The sequence below is a fragment of the Haliotis cracherodii genome, unplaced genomic scaffold (genome assembly GCF_022045235.1).
Source record: "Haliotis cracherodii isolate W230 unplaced genomic scaffold, xgHalCrac1.p SCAF_8, whole genome shotgun sequence".
In the NCBI taxonomy this organism is placed as follows: Eukaryota; Metazoa; Mollusca; class Gastropoda; order Lepetellida; family Haliotidae; genus Haliotis; species Haliotis cracherodii.
This window is the reverse complement of record NW_027266341.1, coordinates 33351212-33374848: the sequence shown is the minus strand read 5'-3', so window position 1 is coordinate 33374848 and position 23637 is coordinate 33351212. Positions and strand designations below refer to the sequence as shown.

Genomic DNA, 23637 nt, shown 5'->3' with positions numbered 1-23637 from the left:
CTCATCAAAAAGGGGGCATTTGAATTTGTGGTGCCTACGTCGAGCTACAGGGTCAGTTGGGGAAAACTCCTTATTCATCAAAGCTGTGTCAAACCTTGGGTGGTATCACACAGTTGTCTGTAAAAAAACCTCTTGAAATAATTCGGAAGTAATCTAGTGCAGCATATACTACCCACAAGTTACCGAACAACCAATACTAGTACAATCTAGATATTTTTATACTTATCCTGCATTACTCCTTAATGCATTCGCTGCTTTAAGGAGTAATGCAGGATAAGTTAAAAAATCCAGTAATGTCCAGATATTTTTATTATTTGTATACTTATCCTGCATTACTCCTTAAGCAGTGAATGCATTATGGAGTAATGCAGGATAAGTAAACAGATCTTTCATATTTCTATAATAAATCAGTCATGGTGTTGAAGTCATTCTGTAGAGTATCATATGTCTGCATATTATGTAACTCGCTAACTATCCACCTTAATGCAGTTTGTTTGTTGCTAAACACCGCACTCAGCAATATTCCAGCTATTTCATGGCGGTCTGTAAATAGTGGTCTGAACCAGACAAACCAGTGATTGACATTATGATCATCAATTTAAGCAATTGGGATAAGATGACACTTTAGTCTGACCACCATATCCTGTTAGTAGCCTTTTACGACAAGCATGGGTTGCTGAAGACCCAATTCTAAGCCGGGTCATCATGATGGTTCCTAGGTAGTACCTAATGTAGCATGCCAAATATGACAAGGAACATCAGAGGTGAGGTGAAGTGAGGTGAGGTGAAATGGGATTTACCGTCACGTCCAAGATTATTGCACTTATATAGCGAGGTGAATGCATGTGTGTGTGTGTGGCTGCTTGTACTAATCTTGACTAATAGTGCTAGCCCACGGAGGTGGTCTACACACCCACACCCACCCACACACCCACACACACATCTATTCAAGACTCAACTATTAACCTTTAAAGTCTGACTCAGTAAAGCAAGCAGTTTCAACTACCATGGAAGACAAATGAAGAGACTAAAGCAGAAAGGAACTAGGAATTCTTTGAGCAAAACATCAAGAACAGCATCCATGTTCTACTTTATCTTAGCGAAGTGCATTGGCTCGACATTTGTCTTGCAAATTACTGTACCACAATATATTGCATGCGTTCTTTCAGCTGTAATTTGTTATGAACCTTAACAAAAACCAAAATTTCCCCTACACATTCGTCAACTTCACTGTCGTCCACCATTTTGTTTGATGTTGCTATGGTTACAACGCACGAGTAACAGACACATTATATGCAGGAATCTGGCCACGTATAGTTTCGCATTTTTGTTTCCAAGAAACTGTTGCTAATTCCTGTAAAAGTCATTTGACTTGTGACTTAAGTAAACTTTGCCAACATATGCAAATAAGCATATTTGAAAAATGCTGTATTCTCCCCTGTGTTTTTCAAATGTATTGTATTGGAGTCTTTAGTATTTCAAAATGAATACGACCTGTGAAGATTCCAGGGTAGAATAGGTCTTCAGCAACCCATGCTTGCCGTAGAAGGCGACTATGCTTGTCGTAAAAGGCGACTAACAGGATCGGGTGGTCAGGTTCGCTGACTTTGTTGATGCTTGTCATTGATCCCAATTGCGTGGATCGATGCTCATGATATTCATCACTGGATTGTCTGGTCCAGACTCGATTATTTACAGACCGCCGTCACATAGCTGGAATATTGCTGAGTGCGGCGTTAAACAACAAACCAACCAACCCAATCATAGTGTAGACCGGTAATACAGCAAACCTCTGCTTCATCTGTTAATTAAATTAGAAGTCAAGTATTTCCAGTGCATGTTTATGCACCTCAACCTGGAAGATGTCTATCCAAATACATGTCAATTTAAAATGGTTTACTTATTCAGATTTATCTCCTGCAAATTCAAGACATGTTTAGCTTGGAACTTCTCTCATTTCATTTCCTGCGTTCATGTACATTTGTGTTTCTGCAACCAATCTCAGTTTCATCAATCTTATCCCCAGGGCATCACGTTGGCATTACATTAAAACCATCTCATTTCAAATCTGATAGCAACATTACATTTCATTAGGTCAAACTTCTAAAACAAGTCCTTATCTTGAAAGTAATTATAGTGACGGAAGCAGCAGACAGTTGATGACTAACTCAGTGTTGAAAGAAACCCCTTTGATGCCACAGACCACCACTATTGATAGGCATATCTGACAGGTCATCCACGCATCCAATGTCAGACTTTCATAAACAAATTCAACTTCATCAGCTGCCTTCAACACAAATAATTATTTCTGGTTTTAAATTTAGAATTTGTGTATATTTCAAGAATATAAGGTCACATTTAGGACAATGCAAATCAAGTCGTAAACAATGCAAATCATGTCGTAAACAATGCAAATCATGTCGTAAACAATGCAAATCATGTCGTAAACAGTGTCAATACAACCATGAAACACAACCAAACTGTTAACCTCATCACAGATATGCATGGTGGTCTAGTGCTGTTCCAGAACACCTCAATGCAACACAGGTACCTGATTACAGGTGCAATTAAATGATAATTTTCAACAGCAATGGCAGGCCCCCTTCAATGGTTGAAACATAATTTTCTCTTTGAACTTCAATGCCACACGCAAAGTAGAGATGAGCATAAACTGTGTAAAATAGTACCTGTATGTACACATGACTACAAAGGAAAATACATATCCCAATCAACTTTTGCTTGTTTGCTTGTTTGATGTTTATCGCCACACTCAGCAATATTCCAGCTATATGACGGCGGTCTGTAAACAATCAAATCTGAACCAGACAATCCAGTGATTGACTTCATGAGCATCGATTCACGCAATTGGGATATGATGACATGCATCAACCAAGTCAGCGAGCCAGACCACCCAATCCCGTTAGTTGCCTCTTACGACAAGCATAATCACCTTTAACGGCAAGTATGGGTTGCTGAAGACCTATTCTACCCCGGATCTTCATGGGTCAAGTCATGCACTAATGCTATTACTATGCAGTTGTAGGATCAAGCTGGGAGACATTCAAACAGGCAGAACAAAAAGTCTTCACTTTACTAACTTGTGTGTTGTTAGTGAATGGGTTCAATTAGTTGTCATATTCATGTAATTTTTTTCTAAAATTTTAAACTCATCCACATCAAATGGGGAATGGTTCCTGCAATGTGTTCAGCTGCCTCATTTCCGCTGCCACAAGACTTTCTGATTCTTGCAGCAGCGCCAGTCTGCTTGCATGATTTGACGCACAATTATTTGCTGTAGACAGACAAAGCCTCTCGCGATCATAAAGGCTGCTATTTATAATTACTCATTGAAAACTAAATAACGATGTGGGGAGGAACGCTCCAAAACTATCATCAAAGTAATAAATGATTAATGACAAAGTCAGGAAGACTAAAGTCGGAGGAGTGTTTGAGGTTTGGATCAGACACACCATGGTCGATAGGATGACCCTCCTTATCAGGCAGGGCATGCGTTGGGCGTCTGTGGGTGTCCGCCATGTCAAGTACAAGGACACTTTGAAGCAGGCAGGGCATGTGTTGGGCGTCTGTGGGTGTCCCCATGTCAAGTACATGGACACTTAGAATCAGGCAGGGCATGCGTTGGGCGTCTGGGGGTGTCCGCCATGTCAAGTACAAGGACACTTTGAAGCAGGCAGGGCATGTGTTGGGAGTCTGTGGGTGTCCCCATGTCAAGTACAAGGACACTTAGAATCAGGCAGGGCATGCGTTGGGCGTCTGGGGGTGTCCGCCATGTCAAGTACAAGGACGCTTTGAAGCAGGCAGGGCATGTGTTGGGAGTCTGTGGGTGTCCCCATGTCAAGTACATGGACACTTAGAATCAGGCAGGGCATGTGTTGGGCGTCTGTGGGTGTCCGCCATGTCAAGTACAAGGACACTTAGAAGCAGGCAGGGCATGTGTTGGGAGTCTGTGGGTGTCCCCATGTCAAGTACAAGGACACTTAGAATCAGGCAGGGCATGTGTTGGGCGTCTGTGGGTGTCCGCCATGTCAAGTACAACGACACTTTGAAGCAGGCAGGGCATGTGTTGGGAGTCTGTGGGTGTCCCCCATGTCAAGTACAAGGACACTTAGAATCAGGCAGGGCATGTGTTGGGAGTCTGTGGGTGTCCCCATGTCAAGTACAAGGACACTTAGAATCAGGCACGGCATGTGTTGGGAGTCTGTGGGTGTCCCCATGTCAAGTACAAGGACACTTTGAAGCAGGCAGGGCATGTGTTGGGCGTCTGTGGGTGTCCCCCATGTCAAGTACAAGGACACTTTGAAGCAGGCAGGGCATGTGTTGGGAGTCTGTGGGTGTCCCCATGTCAAGTACAAGGACACTTAGAATCAGGCACGGCATGTGTTGGGCGTCTGTGGGTGTCCGCCATGTCAAGTACAAGGACACTTTGAAGCAGGCAGGGCATGTGTTGGGAGTCTGTGGGTGTCCCCCATGTCAAGTACAAGGACACTTAGAATCAGGCACGGCATGTGTTGGGCGTCTGGGGGTGTCCGCCATGTCAAGTACAAGGACACTTTGAAGCAGGCAGGGCATGTGTTGGGAGTCTGTGGGTGTCCCCCATGTCAAGTACAAGGACACTTAGAATCAGGCACGGCATGTGTTGGGCGTCTGTGGGTGTCCGCCATGTCAAGTACAAGGACACTTTGAAGCAGGCAGGGCATGTGTTGGGAGTCTGTGGGTGTCCCCCATGTCAAGTACAAGGACACTTAGAATCAGGCACGGCATGTGTTGGGCGTCTGGGGGTGTCCGCCATGTCAAGTACAAGGACACTTTGAAGCAGGCAGGGCATGTGTTGGGAGTCTGTGGGTGTCCCCCATGTCAAGTACAAGGACACTTAGAATCAGGCAGGGCATGTGTTGGGAGTCTGTGGGTGTCCCCCATGTCAAGTACAAGGACACTTTGAAGCAGGCAGGGCATGTGTTGGGAGTCTGTGGGTGTCCGCCATGTCAAGTACAAGGACACTTTGAAGCAGGCAGGGCATGTGTTGGGAGTCTGTGGGTGTCCCCCATGTCAAGTACAAGGACACTTAGAATCAGGCACGGCATGTGTTGGGCGTCTGTGGGTGTCCCCCATGTCAAGTACAAGGACACTTAGAATCAGGCAGGGCATGTGTTGGGAGTCTGTGGGTGTTCCCCATGTCAAGTACAAGGACACTTTGAAGCAGGCAGGGCATGTGTTGGGAGTCTGTGGGTGTCCGCCATGTCAAGTACAAGGACACTTTGAAGCAGGCAGGGCATGTGTTGGGAGTCTGGGGGTGTCCGCCATGTCAAGTACAAGGACACTTTGAAGCAGGCAGGGCATGTGTTGGGAGTCTGTGGGTGTCCCCATGTCAAGTACAAGGACACTTAGAATCAGGCAGGGCATGTGTTGGGCGTCTGTGGGTGTCCACCATGTCAAGTACGAGGACACTTAGAATCAGGCAGGGCATGTGTTGGGAGTCTGTGGGTGTCCCCATGTCAAGTACAAGGACACTTAGAATCAGGCAGGGCATGTGTTGGGCGTCTGTGGGTGTCCCCATGTCAAGTACAAGGACACTTAGAATCAGGCAGGGTATGTGTTGGGAGTCTGTGGGTGTCCCCATGTCAAGTACAAGGACACTTTGAAGCAGGCAGGGCATGTGTTGGGAGTCTGTGGGTGTCCCCATGTCAAGTACAAGGATACTTAGAATCAGGCAGGGCATGTGTTGGGAGTCTGTGGGTGTCCCCATGTCAAGTACAAGGACACTTAGAATCAGGCAGGGCATGTGTTGGGCGTCTGTGGGTGTCCACCATGTCAAGTACGAGGACACTTAGAATCAGGCAGGGCATGTGTTGGGAGTCTGTGGGTGTCCCCATGTCAAGTACAAGGACACTTAGAATCAGGCAGGGCATGTGTTGGGAGTCTGTGGGTGTCCCCATGTCAAGTACAAGGACACTTAGAATCAGGCACGGCATGTGTTGGGAGTCTGTGGGTGTCCCCATGTCAAGTACAAGGACACTTTGAAGCAGGCAGGGCATGTGTTGGGAGTCTGTGGGTGTCCCCCATGTCAAGTACAAGGACACTTAGAATCAGGCACGGCATGTGTTGGGCGTCTGGGGGTGTCCGCCATGTCAAGTACAAGGACACTTTGAAGCAGGCAGGGCATGTGTTGGGAGTCTGTGGGTGTCCCCCATGTCAAGTACAAGGACACTTAGAATCAGGCACGGCATGTGTTGGGCGTCTGTGGGTGTCCGCCATGTCAAGTACAAGGACACTTTGAAGCAGGCAGGGCATGTGTTGGGAGTCTGTGGGTGTCCCCCATGTCAAGTACAAGGACACTTAGAATCAGGCACGGCATGTGTTGGGCGTCTGGGGGTGTCCGCCATGTCAAGTACAAGGACACTTTGAAGCAGGCAGGGCATGGGTTGGGAGTCTGTGGGTGTCCCCATGTCAAGTACAAGGACACTTTGAAGCAGGCAGGGCATGTGTTGGGCGTCTGTGGGTGTCCACCGTGTCAAGTACGAGGACACTTAGAATCAGGCAGGGCATGTGTTGGGAGTCTGTGGGTGTCCCCATGTCAAGTACAAGGACACTTAGAATCAGGCAGGGCATGTGTTGGGCGTCTGTGGGTGTCCCCATGTCAAGTACAAGGACACTTTGAAGCAGGCAGGGCATGTGTTGGGAGTCTGTGGGTGTCCCCATGTCAAGTACAAGGACACTTAGAATCAGGCACGGCATGTGTTGGGAGTCTGTGGGTGTCCCCATGTCAAGTACAAGGACACTTAGAATCAGGCACGGCATGTGTTGGGAGTCTGTGGGTGTCCCCATGTCAAGTACAAGGACACTTTGAAGCAGGCAGGGCATGTGTTGGGAGTCTGTGGGTGTCCCCCATGTCAAGTACAAGGACAACCGGAATCAGGCAGGGCATGTGTTTGGTGATGGGGCGTCTGTGGTTGCCCCACAATGTTGGGTACATGGAAACCCTGATTGTCAAATTACAATAACTAACTCCTGACATGCAGTATGAAGCAGGTGTCAGTAGAGGATTGCTGCCAGGTATTTATGAGGAAGCAAACTAGGTTGTGCAATGACAACTACTTGCTACCACTAATTGCCCTGCAAAGATGCAGGTTAGAATTTATCTTCAGCAACCGATGCTTGTTGTAAGAGGCGACTAACGGAATCAGGTGGTCAGGCTCACTCCAAACAATCGATGCTTATGATGTCAATCACTAGATTGTCCAGTCCAGACTTGATTATTTACAGACTGCTGTCATATAGCTGGAATATTTTGAGTGTGGCATTAAACAACAAACAAAGTTTCAAAATAATAGATATACTAAGACAAAATAACAGTTTTAAGTTAAGAAAACTAATAATTTCTTACTTGCTCTTCTAAGCTGAAGACAATCTAAGTATGGACAGAGAACACTTAAGCCTACACTGTAACCAGACAAGAAGCAGACGTACTACAAAGTGTGTACAATTATGCACTAGGCAGTTTATGTCTCGGAAAGATCACAGACCAACCAACTGCCTAAAAAAGAGAAAAATGGGCAGCTGGGGGAAGGCCCAGGCTGACCCTCTGTGTGTATGTTACTGGTGTAAATTATTGTAAGCAAATGTCTATCCTACTCCAGTGTGTGGGTATTAATAGTGAGACTGCAGACAGAGACAGACTATTAGGCACAAGTGTATATACACTGTCTCCACCAGAGTGTATTGTTTACCTCCATAAGTCAGGGGTATATGTCAGTGTGTGCAACATCATGCAGGGCTGGAGGGGCTTGACGGGGAACTATACCTCGGACATAGTGTATGGGGACTATACGTCAGTGTATGGGAACTATACGTCAGTGTATGGGGACTATACGTCAGTGTATGGGGACTATACGTCAGTGTATGGGGACTATACGTCAGTGTATGGGGACTATATGTCAGTGTATGGGAACTATACGTCAGTGTATGGGGACTATACATCAGTGTATGGGAACTATACATCAGTGTATGGGGGACTATACGTCAGTGTATGGGAACTATATGTCAGTGTATAGGAACTATACCTCGGACATAGTGTATGGGGACTATACGTCAGTGTATGGGGACTATACGTCAATGTATGGGGACTATACGTCAGTGTATGGGAACTATATGTCAGTGTATGGGGACTATATGTCAGTGTATGGGGACTATATGTCAGTGTATGGGAACTATATGTCAGTGTATGGGAACTATATGTCGGACATAGTGTAAGGGAACTATATGTTGGACATAGTGTATGGGAACTATATGTCGGACATAGCGCATGGGAACTATATGTCGGACATAGTGTATGGGAACTATATGTCGGACATAGTGTTTGGGAACTATATGTCGGACATAGTGTAAGGGAACTATATGTTGGACATAGTGTATGGGAACTATGTCGGACATAGTGTATGGGAACTATATGTCAGACATAGTGTATGGGAATTATGTCGGACATAGTGTATGGGAACTATATGTCGGACATAGTGCATGGGAACTATATGTCGGACATAGTGCATGGGAACTATATGTCGGACATAGTGTAAGGGAACTATATGTTGGACATAGTGTATGGGAATTATGTCGGACATAGTGTATGGGAACTATATGTCAGACATAGTGTATGGGAATTATGTCGGACATAGTGTATGGGAACTATATGTCGGACATAGTGTATTGGAACTATATGTCGGACATAGTGCATGGAAACTATGTCGGACATAGTGTATGGGAACTATATGTTGGACATAGTGTATGGGAACTATATGTTGGACATAGTGTATGGGAACTATGTCAGACATAGTGTATGGGAATTATACGCTGGACATAGTGTATGGGAATTATACGTTGGACATAGTGTATGGGAACTATATGTTGGACATAGTGTATGGGAACTATATGTTGGACATAGTGTATGGGAACTATGTCAGACATAGTGTATGGGAATTATACGCTGGACATAGTGTATGGGAATTATACGTTGGACATAGTGTATGGGAACTATATGTTGGACATAGTGTATGGGAACTATATGTCGGACATAGTGTATTATGGGAACCATATTTCAGACAGAGTGTATGAGAATTGTACATCGGACATAGTGTATGGGAATTATGTCGGACATAGTGTATGGGAACTATAATTGGACATAGTGTATGGGAAATATACATCGGACAAAGTGTATGGGAATTATGTCGGACAAAGTGTATGGGAATTATATGTCGGACATAGTGTATGGGAACTATATGTCGGACATAGTGTGTGGAAACTATACGTCGGATATAGGGTATGGGAACTATATGTCAGTGTATGGGAACTATACGTCGGACATAGTGTATGGGAACTATATGTTGGACATGGTGTTTGGGAATTATACATCGGACAAAGTGTATGGGAACAATACGTTGGACAGTGTATGGGAACTATACGTTGTACAGAGTGTATGGGAATTATACATCTGACATAGTGTATGGGAATTATGTCGGACATAGTGTGTGGGAACTATGTCGGACATAGTGTACGGGAACTATATGTTGGACATGGTGTATGGGAATTATAGGTCGGGCATAGTGTATGGGAACTTTAGGTCCGACATAGTGTATGGGAACTTTAGGTCCGACATAGTGTATGGGAACTATGTTGGACATGGTGTATGGGAACTATATGTTGGACAAGGTGTATGGGAACTATATGTCAGTGTATGGGAACTATATGTTGGACATAGTGTATGGGAACTATATGTCGGACATAGTGTATGGGAATTATATGTCGGACATAGTGTAGGGGAACTATATGTTGGACATGGTGTATGGGAATTATACGTCGGACATAGTGTATGGGAACTATACGTTGAACAGAGTGTATGGGAATTATACATCTGACATAGTGTATGGGAATTATGTCGGACATAGTGTGTGGGAACTATATGTCAGACATAGTGCATGGGAACTATATGTCGGACATAGTGTAAGGGAACTATATGTCGGACATAGTGTATGGGAACTATATGTCGGACATAGCGCATGGGAACTATATGTCGGACATAGTGTATGGGAACTATGTCAGACATAGTGTATGGGAATTATACGCTGGACATAGTGTATGGGAATTATACGTTGGACATAGTGTATGGGAACTATATGTTGGACATGGTGTTTGGGAATTATACATCGGACAAAGTGTATGGGAACAATACGTTGGACAGTGTATGGGAACTATACGTTGTACAGAGTGTATGGGAATTATACATCTGACATAGTGTATGGGAATTATGTCGGACATAGTGTGTGGGAACTATGTCGGACATAGTGTACGGGAACTATATGTTGGACATGGTGTATGGGAATTATAGGTCGGGCATAGTGTATGGGAACTTTAGGTCCGACATAGTGTATGGGAACTATGTCAGACATAGTGTATGGGAATTATACGCTGGACATAGTGTATGGGAATTATACGTTGGACATAGTGTATGGGAACTATATGTTGGACATAGTGTATGGGAACTATGTCGGACATAGTGTATTATGGGAACCATATTTCAGACAGAGTGTATGAGAATTGTACATCGGACATAGTGTATGGGAATTATGTCGGACATAGTGTATGGGAACTATACATTGGACATAGTGTATGGGAATTATACGTTGGACATAGTGTATGGGAATTATACATCGGACAAAGTGTATGGGAATTATGTCGGAAAAAGTGTATGGGAATTATATGTCGGACATAGTGTATGGGAACTATATGTCGGACATAGTGTATGGGAACTATATGTCGGACATAGTGTGTGGAAACTATACGTCGGATATAGGGTATGGGAACTATATGTCAGTGTATGGGAACTATACATCGGACATAGTGTATGGGAACTATATGTTGGACATGGTGTTTGGGAATTATACATCGGACAAAGTGTATGGGAACAATACGTTGGACAGTGTATGGGAACTATACGTTGTACAGAGTGTATGGGAATTATACATCTGACATAGTGTATGGGAATTATGTCGGACATAGTGTGTGGGAACTATGTCGGGCATAGTGTACGGGAACTATATGTTGGACATGGTGTATGGGAATTATAGGTCGGGCATAGTGTATGGGAACTTTAGGTCCGACATAGTGTATGGGAACTATGTCGGACATGGTGTATGGGAACTATATGTTGGACATGGTATATGGGAACTATATGTCAGTGTATGGGAACTATATGTTGGACATAGTGTATGGGAACTATATGTCGGACATAGTGTGTGGAAACTATACGTCGGATATAGGGTATGGGAACTATATGTCAGTGTATGGGAACTATACGTCGGACATAGTGTATGGGAACTATATGTTGGACATGGTGTTTGGGAATTATACATCGGACAAAGTGTATGGGAACAATACGTTGGACAGTGTATGGGAACTATACGTTGTACAGAGTGTATGGGAATTATACATCTGACATAGTGTATGGGAATTATGTCGGACATAGTGTGTGGGAACTATGTCGGGCATAGTGTACGGGAACTATATGTTGGACATGGTGTATGGGAATTATAGGTCGGGCATAGTGTATGGGAACTTTAGGTCCGACATAGTGTATGGGAACTATGTCGGACATGGTGTATGGGAACTATATGTTGGACATGGTATATGGGAACTATATGTCAGTGTATGGGAACTATATGTTGGACATAGTGTATGGGAACTATATGTCGGACATAGTGTGTGGAAACTATACGTCGGATATAGGGTATGGGAACTATATGTCAGTGTATGGGAACTATACGTCGGACATAGTGTATGGGAACTATATGTTGGACATGGTGTTTGGGAATTATACATCGGACAAAGTGTATGGGAACAATACGTTGGACAGTGTATGGGAACTATACGTTGTACAGAGTGTATGGGAATTATACATCTGACATAGTGTATGGGAATTATGTCGGACATAGTGTGTGGGAACTATGTCGGACATAGTGTACGGGAACTATATGTTGGACATGGTGTATGGGAATTATAGGTCGGGCATAGTGTATGGGAACTTTAGGTCCGACATAGTGTATTGGAACTATGTCGGACATGGTGTATGGGAACTATATGTTGGACATGGTGTATGGGAACTATATGTCAGTGTATGGGAACTATATGTTGGACATAGTGTATGGGAACTATATGTCGGACATAGTGTATGGGAATTATATGTCGGACATAGTGTAGGGGAACTATATATTGGACATGGTGTATGGGAATTATACGTCGGACATAGTGTATGGGAACTATACGTTGTACAGAGTGTATGGGAATTATACATCTGACATAGTGTATGGGAATTATGTCGGACATAGTGTGTGGGAACTATGTCGGACAAATTGTACGGGAACTATATGTTGGACATGGTGTATGGGAATTATAGGTCTGGCATAGTGTATGGGAACTTTAGGTCGGGCATAGTGTATGGGAACTCTATGTTGGACATGGTGTATGGGAATTATAGGTCGGGCATAGTGTATGGGAACTTTAGGTCGGGCATAGTGTATGGGAACTATATGTTGGACATGGTGTATGGGAATTATAGGTCGGGCATAGTGTATGGGAACTTTAGGTCAGGCATAGTGTATGGGAACTGTGAGTCGGATATTGTGTACGGGAACTATATGTCAGACACAATGTTATATCACACACTGCAAGGGAGACTTTATGGGGAACAGTATGCATGAAGTTTTCCTGCCTCTCACATGAACAGATGTAGGTTGGAGAATACTATTTCCCTCAAGACTATTAATTAGTTGGAAGTGAAAAGAATCATCTGTTGAAAATCTAAAGATTTTACAGTGTGAGGACAGCCAAGATGCAGGATTCATGGCCATGATGTAATAGAGGTTATGTATTCAAAGGAACACTGAGTCATCACTGCAGTCTGGATAGGGGGAAGGGTAAAATCGGTGTCTGTTAGCAGGAGCAAGTATCCATGCAGTTGGAGCACACAGGCGCAGGGCTTGTATCTTAGTCAACAATACCAATTTGTCACCACAGAGTGCAGGGATTAGGTTTTGTCTGACAAACCAATATAGCGCCATTGAGGGTACAGGGCTTGTACGAAAGGGACCACCAACGTCACACCATTTAGTTAGTACAGAAGTAAGAAAACCAATTTGAACTATAGGATGCAGGGATTACACTTGAATCAAGAGAACCATTGCAATGTTTGTAGTATTTGTACAAAGATCACAAACAGTGTAATACTGCATGTTATTTCTCAAAAAGACGTTAGAATAACCTGCAAAACAATGCTGTGAGGTTGGTTAGTGCATAATAAAAACACAAGCAACAGAAAAGGCATTTGTACATTTGAACATAGCTGAATGAAAGACAAGAAGCAATCATGTCATAGCTGTCCAGAACAACGACACATGACGATGATGCACAGAACGAAATGGGAACAAATACTGCTGGCTTGCGTTAACGTCTGGTCATGATCAATTACACCCTCTGAAGGCACGGAATCATTAAGTCATAAGCTACTCTTTAGATGCAACTAACACCATACAGTAAACTACTGTTATAATATACTCAAAGGGACCACTAAATTTACTTCGTAATAACCACAGTTCGTTATAAGCATATATACAGCATATATGCAACAAATGGCCAGGACTAAAAAATAAGTTTGTTATATCGGTCTGTTCATTATAAAAGTGTTCGTTATAAAGGTAGTTGTTAACTTCACTCATTCATTCCTTGAATGTAATAGACAAATTCCAGATCAATGAAAATCTTTCTTAAATATTTCTCTGTAAATACAAAACCCCCTACTTGTAAAAATGTATGGTTTAGGGGTTAGGTTGCAGCAAACCAACAGATTCGACCCTGAGAAGTGCGAACAGAGAACACAAGACAGCTGTCACACTAGCGCCAATCTTTCTGGCAGCACTAGGTTACGTACCCTTGCTGACTGTAGAAGATACAACCTTGCCACCTAAATGCAAATAGACAGTTTAGATAAAGACTACAACATCTACTACAGAGAGAGAACATATAGCATTGTGTATCCATGCTCGTGTGGAGAATCAATCGAATCATTAACTAGTTCGTTATTACCAAGTATCTACCTGATCATATGAGTATTCACATGCTAGATGATGGTGTTACTGTATCAAGACAAACAATATAGAATCATATCTACCGGTACATGTTATTGTAAAAGTAGCACATGCCTAAATCTGTTTCATGATGATGTTTGATACGTGTCATGTAAAATATTCATAATGAGAACCAGATCAGTTGTACAAAGAGATTTAACTGATTTCTTCATGTGTTTGTACACCCAGAATTGTAGTCTTACACAAGAGAGCTTGCCGTCTACAGTGTTCCCCTTTACCGGTAATTACCAGTTTTTTACCGGTAAAATTAGGCTTGGACCGGTAATTCATGTGACTGTGGATCAGCAAATAAAGTACCTCATTAATCTTTGAGGTTGAACAAAACAGCGGTGATATTCATCTGAGTATATTTTTCGACCAAAGTAGCTTGTCTGTTGCCATCAGGGTTTCCCCTTGTCTATTTTTAGTGCAAGGCAATAACATTTCGATTTGCTTCCAGATTAAATACGTATTTGTTGTGATTTAATCACGAAATATTCAAACAAAAAAGAGAAAGTCGTGAGTCAACTTTGTGTGAAGGATTTGTAGATCTCAGTAAGTTACTTCAGAGATGACACCATAAAAAATATGGTAATGTTCATACTTTTTTATATTTTTTGAAGTTTTTGAATTGCCAGTCCACCAGGACCAGCAGTTTCAAAAACCAGTGAGAACACTGTCCTCATGACTGCAGTACAATGAGGATAACATATTTCTATATGTCTGTGTATATGCCCGGTCTCTGGATAGCGTGCCCTGTATATGCCCAGTCTCCAGATAGCGTGCCCTGTATATGCCCAGTCTCCAGATAGCGTGCCCTGTATATGCCCAGTCTCCAGATAGCGTGCCCTGTATATGTCCAGTCTCCAGATAGCGTGCCCTGTATATGCCCAGTCTCCAGATAGCGTGCCCTGTATAGGCCCAGTCTCCAGATAGCGTGCCCTGTATAGGCCCAGTCTCCAGATAGCGTGCCCTGTATATGCCCAGTCTCCAGATAGCGTGCCCTGTATAGGCCCAGTCTCCAGATAGTGTGCCCTGTATATGCCCAGTCTCCCGATAGCGTGCCCTGTATATGCCCAGTCTCCAGATAGCGTGCCCTGTATAGGCCCAGTCTCTAGATAGCGTGCCCTGTATATGCCCAGTCTCCAGATAGCGTGCCCTGTATAGGCCCAGTCTCCAGATAGCATGCCCTGTATATGCCCAGTCTCCAGATAGCGTGCCCTGTATAGGCCCAGTCTCCAGATAGCGTGCCCTGCAGTGCTGCTGTGCAATGAGGTGAAGGCGACAGCAGGAAAGATGTGTTTTCAGTGTGCATCAGAGGTAGCTAGACATTGAACAGAACAATACACTGAACATATCCAGCTACATCACTCAAGGTCCATCAGGGATACTGGCTGAAGGGCCGGATGACCAGGCTGGCTTAAATCTAAATCCTGAAGATGTTGATGAAAAGATGCATTTTGAGATAGGTCTGTACTAATGAACCACCATTGACATTTCCCTTCCTGGTCCTTCCTTAGGAATTGAACGTCAGTTTGGATGGGTTCATTGAAGTGTGACCGATTTAAAAGCGCTGGTTAAACTGTGTGAACCTCCGAGCTTGCGTGTCAGTGAGAGACATGGGTTTGATGCCGCTTTTCACTGTTTTATCACTTGTCACTTTAATGTTGAAGAGCAGCCCAGTGTTGCAGAACAAACATATTGCATTTTAGCAAACATGGACATGATTTTGACAGATAAGGGCCAAATAAGATCTAATATGAGATTCAAACCAATGACAAGAGCATCCTGGCACAGGTAAGGGACACAACTCTGCACTGTAGATAGATGCACTTTTGATCATTGAGCTTATAATAAGTAACCCTTGACACGTACATATTGAAGGTGTTAAGGTAGATGATAGTCATTAGGAATAGGATATAATAAGCAGGTCTGAACACAATGAGGTTGTACAGGACAATAGTATTTCCTGTCCCAAAGAACAAGACCATACACTTACTGTTGAGCTACATCAAGCAACAAAGATGTGTGAGATTTTCTGTCTGGTTTAGTGCCTCTTTGAACAGTGTTTCAGTTGTATCACAGCATGCCAGCTTAATGTGGGCCAAAAACCTAGAGTGAATAAGGCCTTAAGATATTACCACATTGGTGAAACCCATGAACACAGGTATGTTACTACCAAGAATGATAGTACAGTGATCAAGAGAAAGGATCACCTTACTGTTGAGATACATCAATTAACCAAGAGAAAGAAGTTGACAGAGGGACCAATTTTCTCCAAGGAACCAGACACCTTACCAGGGTTTTACGCGATGAACAAATGTGCGCCCAATACCTACAAATGTTGAGACTGAACACAGAAAAAGAATAGACTGCGTAACAAGGGGTGCACAATGATATTCATTGTGCTTGCAGTGAATCAAGAGCAATGGGTGTCTGTCATTTCATCCATCAATCATGACCAGTGTCCACATGATCATTGATTCATTCCAGGCTCTAAAGTTGACTGCACCATTTCATTACTTTACAGGACCCTCATACTGCTTGCAAGGACCCATAAAATTTATTATTGGGCATTCAGGGTCCGTAAGTCTAGGTAAAACTCTGTCTTACTGGTGAGACACATCAAGGAAACCATGAGATAGAAGGCAAATTTTGTCATCAGGAACCTCACACCTTACTGTTCAGATACATCAAGAAGCCAAGAAAAGGATGTTGATAGAGGCAGTGGTACAAACATTCCACATGGAATTTGTTATCTATCTATCATTGACCTTCACATCAAGGTGGAGCAGTCCCTCGTCAATCATCACTCGTGTCGCTGCAGTGACGACAACCCTGCTGCACCATTACCGCCACGGCAGAGTCAAGCAGTGGGTGAGAGGCAGCTTCTACTTCAGGTGCAGGGCCTCCACTTACGACACACAAGGGCTTCAGGAGATATACTTTCACTGCAAATGTCACCACTTGTTACGCACTAAATGTTACTCTCGTAGTCTGTCCTTTTCACTCCTGCTCCAGACACTCATAGACAATTGTCCTTGAGACATTTGCATGTTCGTAATTCGGCAACCTGACCCCAGATAACAGAAGGATAAAGTTTATTACCATCTGAGAAAAAAGGCATTTGGTTGCCATTTGCACCCAAATGCATATCACTGATATTCTGTCTAGGTCATTTCATTCACAAATACCAATTTCCATACAAACTCATTCAAGATTTCAATGCACATTGGTATTTGTTGCAATCTTGTAATCAAGTGTGGACCACACAATCCAGTGATCAATATTGAAAGCAATAATCTGCACCATCAGGGCACTAAGACAAGCTATCAACCAAATCCCTCAGCCTGATAACCCAACAATCCATTTGATCGCCTCTGATGACCAGCAGAGGTTGCTGGAGACCTACTCTAACTCAGAGATACCAAGATGTGCCTTCAGGAATAAGAAAAATATCTACGCAGCGTTTAAATTTTCCCCCTCCACAACTGAAACACATTCAGATATGTAGCAATGGTAACAGTGTGCTTGCTGCATCTTGAAGGTTTTGCGATCTATGATGGTAGCCTTTCTTGAAAGAAACCCTCTGGACACTCACTGCCCTGAAGCTACTGTTGTTGCTGTTGTTGCTGCTGCCTGAGCTGTGGCAACTGCCAGGGTAGTCAGGGGTGGCACCAGGTACCTGGGAACAGGGCCACCACCATATTTATTATGACTGGGTCAACTCCAGCACTGAAGGAACACTTGGTGCTAATGAAGCCCAGGCAACATCAACAACAGCCTGACCCCTCCCCGAGCATCTTGTTCCAATTGTCCTGAAGCTGGTGATGCTGATGCAGGCCCCTCTTGCAGCCATACATAGGTGATGAGGTAAATTGCTGATCACAGGAAATATCACATGAATGTATGTCAGTTGGGGATGTTTACACAACACCAGCATCCAACAACTGTCTGTATCAATATTTTGAAAGTTGCTTTTCAGATGCCCCGTCTGGGGCACTTCTCCTCTCTCCAAGGTCTGCTGCAATATGACACTGTCAGTCTGGTGAGAAGATTTGGGTGACCACCAAACATCTGGAAGGAGGTTGTGGCGGACTTGTTTCACACTCACTACTACCTTGGAGCAGGCGTCTTGCTTACTTAGTGTTATATGCACCAGCACTACTGCCATCTCTCCTTCATGTTCAAGGGCTGGCAACATACTGACGATCAGTCTCATAATCACAATCTGCTCAACATACATGACATCATCACGGCCATGACTCAAGTGTTGTTATTTATGAATGTGACGGGGCACGGGTGGCCCAGTCGTCTAAGGCGCAGCGATGCTCTGTGTAGAGTTGCGTCCCTTGGGGACGCCAGAAACCTATGATTGTAGGTTCGAATCCCGGTTCTCCCCAATTATGTTTCTAGGTTTGTCAGCACCATACCCTTAACCGTGGGTCTCACCGAAGTGGTAAACGTCTGAGACCTGCATCACTTCAGGCTTTCCTCCCACATTAAGCTGACACGTCTTGATATAACTGGAATACTGTTAAAAGCGGCATTTAACCCAACTCACTCACTCACTATGAACGTGACAAGATTGTCCCAGTGAAGGACTGCATGTATGTTAATTGTTTAACGTCAACTCAGCATTATTCAAGCTACATAATCGAGTCTGAACCAGACAATACTGTGACTATTATTATAAGCAACGATCCTTGTTGACCAATTGAGTTGCCTCTTACGACCTACATTAGTTGCTAGGGACCAATTCTGACCCGGATTCCCCACGGGTTCCCAATTTAGCTGCTTTGTACAACTAGCAGTGAGGTGCAGGGGACACGTACTCTGGGTCCAGGGTAATGAAGGTGAGTGAGTGAGTGAGTTGGGGTTAAGCTGCTTTTAACAGTATTCCAGTTATATCACGGCGTGTCAATTTAATGTGGGAGGAAAGCCTGATGTGATGTAGGTCTTAGACGTTTACCACTTCGGTGAAACCCAGGAGCACGGGTATGGTGCTGACAAACCTAGAAACATAATCAGGGCGAACCAGGATTCGAACCCACAATCATAGGTTTCTGGCGTGCACAAAGGACACAACTCTGCACAGCAAATTATGGCGCCTTTGACGACTGGGTCACCCGTGCCCCCCGGGTAATGAAGGACTGATACATTCAGTGATCTACACACACAGTCATTACAACATGTAAGGTTAATAAATGTTCCATTACAGAATGTCATCACAATATATTACTGATGCATTTTGTAATGTGCAGATCAGCCTGATGCTGATGTTACAAGCAACCGAACATGCGACATGACGTCAACACACTGAGTGATTACATCATGTTTATACGACATGACGTCAACACACTGAGTGATTACGTCGTGTTTATACGACATGACGTCAACACACTGAGTGATTACGTCGTGTTTATACGACATAACGTCAACACACTGAGTGATTACGCCGTGTTTATGACATGACGTCAACACACCCAGTGATTACGCTGTGTTTATACGACATGACGTCAACACACCAAGTGATTACGCTGTGTTTATACGACATGATGTCAACACACCAAGTGACTATGTCGTGTTTATATGACATGACGTCAACACACCGAGTGATTACATCATGTTTATATGACATGACGTCAACACACCGAGTGACTACGTCGTGTTTATACGACATGATGTCAACACACCAAGTGACTACGTCGTGTTTATATGACATGACGTCAACACACCGAGTGATTACGCTGTGTTTATACGACATGACGTCAACACACCGAGTGATTACGCTGTGTTTATACGACATGACGTCAACACACCGAGTGACTACGTCGTGTTTATACGACATGACGTCAACACACTGAGTGACTGAGGCTTGCAGGGTCTGCTTCACGTGTAAGCCAGCTGTGTAGAAGCAAACCAGACGTCACACCAGGGCACACAACCTCACCTTGGTGAAAACATGAAACAAATGTTCCTCTACCTTTGATATATTTGTCTAGGCCTGGGCCACAACTCTTTGCTTTCACAGTTTATATTGATTGTCATAAACCATATGGACTGTTTGATACACATCGTATAGCCAAGATTTGTGTCCGGGATTTGATATTCCCCATAGAGGCAGTATTTAGGCACACTGCTTCATTACATGATCAGCAAAGAGATAATGTTTGAAAGGTGAGGTGAGGTGGTGAGTGAGTGAGTGAGTATGGTTTTACGCCGCTTTTAGCAATATTCCAGCAATATTAAGGCGGGGGACACCAGAAATGGGCTTCACACATTGTACCCATGTCAGGAATCGAACCCGGGTCTTCGGTGTGACGAGCGAACGATTTAACCACCAGGCTACCCAACCGCCCCTGGTTAGGTGAGGTGAGGTGAGGTGAGGTGAGGTGAGGTGAGGTGAGGTGAGGTGAGGTGAGGTGAGGTGCAATGCGGTTTAACATTGTTTCAAGTTATTTGCACTTATCACGTGTGCTTGTACTAGTCCGGACCCATGCCAATTTTATGCTAGCCCACTGAGATAGCAGCTTAACATGAATACCCCACTCAGACACAGCATACTGACTTTGAGCCTACCAGTCCTTGTTTTAGCCCCTTAATGCCAAGCGTTAGACAGGGTAACAACAAGTACCATCTTTAAAAGTCTTTTGTTTATGAGAGGCCGGGGATAGATGCCCGACCGTCTGTCCAGACAGACGCTCTACCACTAGACCACGGCCTTGGTCTTGATGTTAGAAAACCTTAAATTAATTTTTCATTCTTTTGATATATGATGGAGATGCAGTACCTATGATGCTTTAGGGTTAGGATTGTCATGGTCAAACGTGTGTTAGTTTCATCCATTTTTGAACAATCATGTTAAATCATACCGATGCTGAAGCAGATACATCCACACTACTGTTTAGTACGAAAGAAGCCACAGCTAGCTCCATTAGTGATGCTCATCCACACAAATAAGCAGCAGAATGACATGATCTCATGACCTCAACAACAAAAAGCAAGCCAGCAAGCTCTGCAAACATTATAGCCTTAATAGGTTGCTTCTGACTGATTCTGTTCCTCCATGCACGAAGCCCATGAGTCCCATCAAAGGCAATACATCTTCAGTGGCATGTATAGAGAGAAGCCGGCCCATCCAGAACACTGAACAGCTCTTGCTTTCAAACAACTGTTTACTTTTGACATGGCAGACCTTTTGACCCTCCACACGTGCCTCGCACAGAAACTGCATAATTATCACAAGCAATAGCAATCCGATAGCAGTGCCACTAATTTGGGGAATCAAAAATTCAAATAATTGTCATGTGTAAGCGAGCAAGTGGCCCTGAGTGAACTGTGACTGGCAGTGTCTCCTGCCCACACCTGCTTCTGGTATGTTCCTCCATTGAAGCCTTTATCCCTCCATTCCCTCTCCCAGTATCAATCACCACCTCCTCCATCCACCCCTTTATTCTTCCATCCATCCTGCTTGTTCCTCTGCCATCTTGAAACAATGGCCACAAGAGCCTCGCACCAGATGGTTAAATTCCTTCACCCAGCCCCATTGTACCCTGCACCGATACCCGGCATTATGGTCTTACCTGTAATTGATTTGGACAAGATGACAATCTAGATAAGTTCCCGTTCTGGCCTATCTCGACTTTCATGGCATGTCTTCTTCTTACACAATTGTCCCTCTCATCACATCCCTCGTACCCTACATACAGCCCATCAGTCACATCCCTCGTACCCTACATACAGCCCATCAGTCACATCCCTCGTACCCTACATACAGCCCATCAGTCACATCCCTCGTACCCTACATACAGCCCATCAGTCACACCCCTTGTACCCTACATACAGCCCATCAGTCACACCCCTTGTACCCTACATACAGCCCATCAGTCACACCCCTTGTACCCTACATACAGCCCATCAGTCACACCCCTTGTACCCTACATACAGCCCATCAGTCACACCCCTTGTACCCTACATACAGCCCATCAGTCACATCCCTCGTACCCTACATACAGCCCATCAGTCACACCCCTCGTACCCTACATACAGCCCATCAGTCACATCCCTCGTACCCTACATACAGCCCATCAGTCACACCCCTTGTACCCTACATACAGCCCATCAGTCACATCCCTCGTACCCTACATACAGTCAGTCAGTCACACCCCTCGTACTCTACATACAGCCCATCAGTCACACCCCTCGTACCCTACATACAGCCCATCAGTCACATCCTTCGTACCCTACATACAGCCCATCAGTCACACCCCTTGTACCCTACATACAGCCCATCAGTCACATCCCTCGTACCCTACATACAGCCCATCAGTCACACTCCTCGTACCCTACATACAGCCCATCAGTCACACCCCTTGTACCCTACATACAGCCCATCAGTCACATCCCTCGTACCCTACATACAGCCCATCAGTCACATCCCTCGTACCCTACATACAGCCCATCAGTCACATCCCTCGTACCCTACATACAGCCCATCAGTCACACCCCTTGTACCCTGCATACAGCCCATCAGTCACACCCCTTGTACCCTACATACAGTCCATCAGTCACACCCCTTGTACCCTACATACAGCCCATCAGTCACACCCCTTGTACCCTACATACAGCCCATCAGTCACATCCCTCGTACCCTACATACAGCCCATCAGTCACACCCCTCGTACCCTACATACAGCCCATCAGTCACATCCCTCGTACCCTACATACAGCCCATCAGTCACACCCCTTGTACCCTACATACAGCCCATCAGTCACATCCCTCGTACCCTACATACAGCCCATCAGTCACACCCCTCGTACCCTACATACAGCCCATCAGTCACATCCCTTGTACCCTACATACAGCCCATCAGTCACACCCCTTGTACCCTACATACAGCCCATCAGTCACACCCCTCGTACCCTACATACAGCCCATCAGTCACACCCTTTGTACCCTACATACAGCCCATCAGTCACATCCCTCGTACCCTACATACAGCCCATCAGTCACATCCCTCGTACCCTACATACAGCCCATCAGTCACACCCCTTGTACCCTACATACAGCCCATCAGTCACATCCCTCGTACCCTACATACAGCCCATCAGTCACATCCCTCGTACCCTACATACAGCCCATCAGTCACATCCCTCGTACCCTACTTGGACCCCTTCTACTATGGACTGCGAGTTAACCAGTCACACAACTCCCTACTTGTACCCCTTCTACTATGGACTGAGAGTTAACCAGTCACACAACTCCCTACTTGGACCCCTTCTACTATGGACTGAGAGTTAACCAGTCACACAACTCCCTACTTGGACCCCTTCTACTATGGACTGAGAGTTAACCAGTCACACAACTCCCTACTTGGACCCTGCTATGGACTGAGAGTTCACCAGTCACACAACTCCCTACTTGGACCCTGCTATGGACCGAGAGTTAACC

General features: G+C 44.5%; 2 protein-coding genes across 8 annotated transcripts in view; one reads left to right on the top strand and one right to left on the bottom strand.

Annotated features, from left to right (window-relative positions):
- Positions 1-23637, top strand: part of LOC139450384 (fibroblast growth factor 10-like) — a 92687-nt gene that overhangs the window by 7729 nt on the left and 61321 nt on the right. The gene's annotated exons all lie outside the window — the stretch shown is intronic.
- LOC139450383 (calcium uptake protein 3, mitochondrial-like) overlaps positions 1-23637 on the bottom strand; it is a 110027-nt gene that overhangs the window by 37294 nt on the left and 49096 nt on the right. For 5 of the 7 annotated variants that reach the window (XM_071232065.1, XM_071232066.1, XM_071232071.1 and 2 more), the window contains exon 5: positions 13988-14020. The exons of the other annotated variants lie outside the window; for them this stretch is intronic. In XM_071232065.1, coding sequence (XP_071088166.1) covers positions 13988-14020 — 33 coding nt within the window. The remainder of the gene's footprint in view (positions 1-13987; positions 14021-23637) is intronic. 7 annotated transcript variants of the gene reach the window in all.